This window comes from Eimeria tenella, genomic scaffold (genome assembly GCF_000499545.2).
Source record: "Eimeria tenella Houghton genomic scaffold, Eth_scaff639, whole genome shotgun sequence".
Classification (NCBI taxonomy): Eukaryota; Apicomplexa; class Conoidasida; order Eucoccidiorida; family Eimeriidae; genus Eimeria; species Eimeria tenella.
The window spans coordinates 981-5,751 of NW_013545763.1; the positions used below are offsets into that span (position 1 = coordinate 981).

Here is a 4,771-nt window from a genome sequence, read left to right on the forward strand (position 1 = left end):
GGAAGTGCTTTGCGAAAAGCGTGAAACGGAGGCACGTTTGAAGTGTTTGCGTTGAGAAGCGGCGCCACAACGGCTTCGACTGCATGCAGCATTGCTTGGCACACTGCATGCAAGATTCACGCAGCCACAAAAGGAACAGGTGCACACACCGTCGCGAAAGGAGTAGATTGCGGTTGTGTGTGTGGCACCTGCGGAGAAGAACGGAGCGACAGGTCCGAGTGGTCTAGCCGCAACGCGTAGGCTGCTAGCAGTTTTAGATGTGCGTAGAATTACAGGGTAGCTTGCACGAAGCCTTGCAGGGAAACTTGTGGCTAATGAGAAATGCATCACGTGTCTGTGAATAGGATGGCGATACGCACTTGGTCGTTTGTGCGGAGGCAGGGTGTTTTTTGTGGAGTGTGACCTCTTCGATTTGTTCGTTCGGCATGCGAGAGTTCCTCGATGGCATGCAGTCGGTAGGTGAAGACGAAGTGATGGTCATTTTTTGGATTCCCGGGACTAGAAGATGAAGTGCAGTTCATTTGGTGTCGCCAACGTTGGTGCCATGAGCTGCAGACTGATTCAATGGCTGGCAATGAGGGAAAAGGCCTTTGCTTGTCAGTGCCCTGGAAGAGGCGGTGTCTGGCTTTGGGAGCGTGCCAGCGCTCAGGGCTTGAGTGGGTATTCTGCGCCATGGAATTTACAGGGGTAGCGCTGTTCGTGGGCGGTTTCGTCATGAAACGGGAAGATTTCATTGACGTGACTGCACCGGAGATGAGTTGCGGTGAAGCCGGCGGACGTGCTTCACTGTTTGAGGTGGGGACCTTATGTTAAGCAATATCAAGCGTTGCGTCCATCTTGTTCTTGCTTGGGAGAAATTCACGCGCATTTAGTTGTGTTGTGCCTGGTTGGGATGGTTCCTGAGGGTAGAGTCTAGAAACATATGATGCACGGCTCGCAGAAATAAGGTGTGTGTTTGTTCGGTGTAAACGAGTTTGTGGCCGTGAAGGGAAGGCGGGCCAGAGAACGTTGGCGCCGAGTCGTGCGGCGGCGTTTTTGTCAGTGCCATCGGGTGGTTGCGAAAGCAAAAGAGCATTTGGGCATGTCTGCTAGGCGTCTGCGAATGCACGCTGCAAGCTTGGGGTGTGCGTTGCACGCGTCAGGCGACGCAAAACTCAACAACGAGTGGTGAGCGCTCGGCCTAAAGACCGAGCGCTCAAGTCTCCTCAAGTCTCGTCATTGAGTTTGGTAATGAGGGAAGAGGCCTTTGCTTGTCAGTGCCCTGGAAGAGGCGGTGTCTGGCTTTGGGAGCGTGCCAGCGCTCAGGGCTTGAGTGGGTATTCTGCGCCATGGAATTTACAGGGGTAGCGCTGTTCGTGGGCGGTTTCGTCATGAAACGGGAAGATTTCATAGACGTGACTGCACCGGAGATGAGCTGCGATGAAGCCGGCGGACGTGCTTCACTGTTTTAGGTGGGGACCTTCTGTTAAGCAATATCAAGCGTTGCGTCCATCTTGTTCTTGCTTGGGAGAAATTCACGCGCATTTAGTTGTGTTGTGCCTGGTTGGGATGGTTCCTGAGGGTAGAGTCTAGAAACATATGATGCACGGCTCGCAGAAATAAGGTGTGTGTTTGTTCGGTGTAAACGAGTTTGTGGCCGTGAAGGGAAGGCGGGCCAGAGAACGTTGGCGCCGAGTCGTGCGGCGGCGTTTTTGTCAGTGCCATCGGGTGGTTGCGAAAGCAAAAGAGCATTTGGGCATGTCTGCTAGGCGTCTGCGAATGCACGCTGCAAGCTTGGGGTGTGCGCTGCACGCGTCAGGCGACGCAAAACTCAACAACGAGTGGTGAGCGCTCGGCCTAAAGACCGAGCGCTCAAGTCTCGTCATTGAGTTTGGTATTGGGCGCGGTGAGTAGGAGGAACGTGAAGTGACGCATCGAAGAGCATAGCTGTTCCGAAGCCGTTCACATTGCAGTTGGTGTTGAGCCATCGGGGTGTATTATTCTGTGGCAAGTGAGCAAGAGTTTCGCCACACCTGGAGGCTATCTGGCAGTAGTAGCGTTTGTTGGCAGGTTCAAGAGAGTGCTGCGCATTGTGTTGTTTCCTGCTTCGCACACACCATAGCCAAGCGCTTTGAAAACCTGGGCGAACATGCAGGAGGTGTGTTGGAAGTGCTTTGCGAAAAGCGTGAAACGGAGGCACGTTTGAAGTGTTTGCGTTGAGAAGCGGCGCCACAACGGCTTCGACTGCATGCAGCATTGCTTGGCACACTGCATGCAAGATTCACGCAGCCACAAAAGGAACAGGTGCACATACCGTCGCGAAAGGAGTAGATTGCGGTTGTGTGTGTGGCACCTGCGGAGAAGAACGGTGCGACAGGTCCGAGTGGTCTAGCCGCAACGCGTAGGCTGCTGGCAGTTTTAGATGTGCGTAGAATTACAGGGTAGCTTGCACGAAGCCTTGCAGGGAAACTTGTGGCTAATGAGAAATGCATCACGTGTCTGTGAATAGGATGGCGATACGAGCTTGGTCGTTTGTGCGGAGGCAGGGTGTTTTTTGTGGAGTGTGACCTCTTCGATTTGTTCGTTCGGCATGCGAGAGTTCCTCGATGGCATGCAGTCGGTAGGTGAAGACGAAGTGATGGTCATTTTTTGGATTCCCGGGACTAGAAGATGAAGTGCAGTTCATTTGGTGTCGCCAACGTTGGTGCCATGAGCTGCAGACTGATTCAATGGCTGGCAATGAGGGAATAGGCCTTTGCTTGTCAGTGCCCTGGAAGAGGCGGTGTCTGGCTTTGGGAGCGTGCCAGCGCTCAGGGCTTGAGTGGGTATTCTGCGCCATGGAATTTACAGGGGTAGCGCTGTTCGTGGGCGGTTTCGTCATGAAACAGGAAGATTTCATAGACGTGACTGCACCGGAGATGAGTTGCGGTGAAGCCGGCGGACGTGCTTCACTGTTTGAGGTGGGGACCTTATGTTAAGCAATATCAAGCGTTGCGTCCATCTTGTTCTTGCTTGGGAGAAATTCACGCGCATTTAGTTGTGTTGTGCCTGGTTGGGATGGTTCCTGAGGGTAGAGTCTAGAAACATATGATGCACGGCTCGCAGAAATAAGGTGTGTGTTTGTTCGGTGTAAACGAGTTTGTGGCCGCGAAGGGAAGGCGGGCCAGAGAACGTTGGCGCCGAGTCGTGCGGCGGCGTTTTAGTCAGTGCCATCGGGTGGTTGCGAAAGCAAAAAGGCATTTGGGCATGTCTGCTAGGCGTCTGCGAATGCACGCTGCAAGCTTGGGGTGTGCGCTGCACGCGTCAGGCGACGCAAAACTCAACAACGAGTGGTGAGCGCTCGGCCTAAAGACCGAGCGCTCAACTCTCGTCATTGAGTTTGGTATTGGGCGCGGTGAGTAGGAGGAACGTGAAGTGACGCATCGAAGAGCATAGCTGTTCCGAAGCCGTTCACATTGCAGTTGGTGTTGAGCCATCGGGGTGTATTATTCTGTGGCAAATGAGCAAGAGTTTCGCCACACCTGGAGGCTATCTGGCAGTAGTAGCGTTTGTTGGCAGGGTCAAGAGAGTGCTGCGCATTGTGTTGTTTCCTGCCTCGCACACACCATAGCCAAGCGCTTTGAAAACCTGGGCGAACGTGCAGAAGGTGTGTTGGAAGTGCTTTGCGAAAAGCGTGCAACGGAGGCACGTTTGAAGTGTTTGCGTTGAGAAGCGGCGCCACAACGGCTTCGACTGCATGCAGCATTGCTTGGCACACTGCATGCAAGATTCACGCAGCCACAAAAGGAACAGGTGCACACACCGTCGCGAAAGGAGTAGATTGCGGTTGTGTGTGTGGCACCTGCGGAGAAGAACGGAGCGACAGGTCCGAGTGGTCTAGCCGCAACGCGTAGGCTGCTGGCAGTTTTAGATGTGCGTAGAATTACAGGGTAGCTTGCACGAAGCCTTGCAGGGAAACTTGTGGCTAATGAGAAATGCATCACGTGTCTGTGAATAGGATGGCGATACGCACTTGGTCGTTTGTGCGGAGGCAGGGTGTTTTTTGTGGAGTGTGACCTCTTCGATTGGTTCGTTCGGCATGCGAGAGTTCCTCGATGGCATGCAGTCGGTAGGTGAAGACGAAGTGATGGTCATTTTTTGGATTCCCGGGACTAGAAGATGAAGTGCAGTTCATTTGGTGTCGCCAACGTTGGTGCCATGAGCTGCAGACTGATTCAATGGCTGGCAATGAGGGAATAGGCCTTTGCTTGTCAGTGCCCTGGAAGAGGCGGTGTCTGGCTTTGGGAGCGTGCCAGCGCTCAGGGCTTGAGTGGGTATTCTGCGCCATGGAATTTACAGGGGTAGCGCTGTTCGTGGGCGGTTTCGTCATGAAACAGGAAGATTTCATAGACGTGACTGCACCGGAGATGAGTTGCGGTGAAGCCGGCGGACGTGCTTCACTGTTTGAGGTGGGGACCTTATGTTAAGCAATATCAAGCGTTGCGTCCATCTTGTTCTTGCTTGGGAGAAATTCACGCGCATTTAGTTGTGTTGTGCCTGGTTGGGATGGTTCCTGAGGGTAGAGTCTAGAAACATATGATGCACGGCTCGCAGAAATAAGGTGTGTGTTTGTTCGGTGTAAACGAGTTGGTGGCCGTGGAGGGAAGGCGGGCCAGAGAACGTTGGCGCCGAGTCGTGCGGCGGCGTTTTTGTCAGTGCCATGGGGTGGTTGCGAAAGCAAAAGAGCATTTGGGCATGTCTGCTAGGCGTCTGCGAATGCACGCTGCAAAAAAAAAAAAAAAAAAAAAAAAAA

At 53.4% G+C, this 4,771-nt stretch overlaps 1 protein-coding gene across 1 annotated transcript; it reads left to right on the plus strand.

Moving 5' to 3' along the window:
* Nucleotides 1-564: 564 nt before the first annotated feature.
* ETH_00017395 (uncharacterized protein) lies at nucleotides 565-1,451 on the plus strand (the record flags this gene model as incomplete). Its single annotated transcript, XM_013380456.1, has 2 exons — nucleotides 565-763; nucleotides 1,342-1,451. 2 exons carry the CDS (start codon nucleotides 565-567, stop codon nucleotides 1,449-1,451), a joined length of 309 nt encoding a protein of 102 aa, XP_013235910.1.
* Between the last annotated feature and the right edge of the window lie 3,320 nt (nucleotides 1,452-4,771).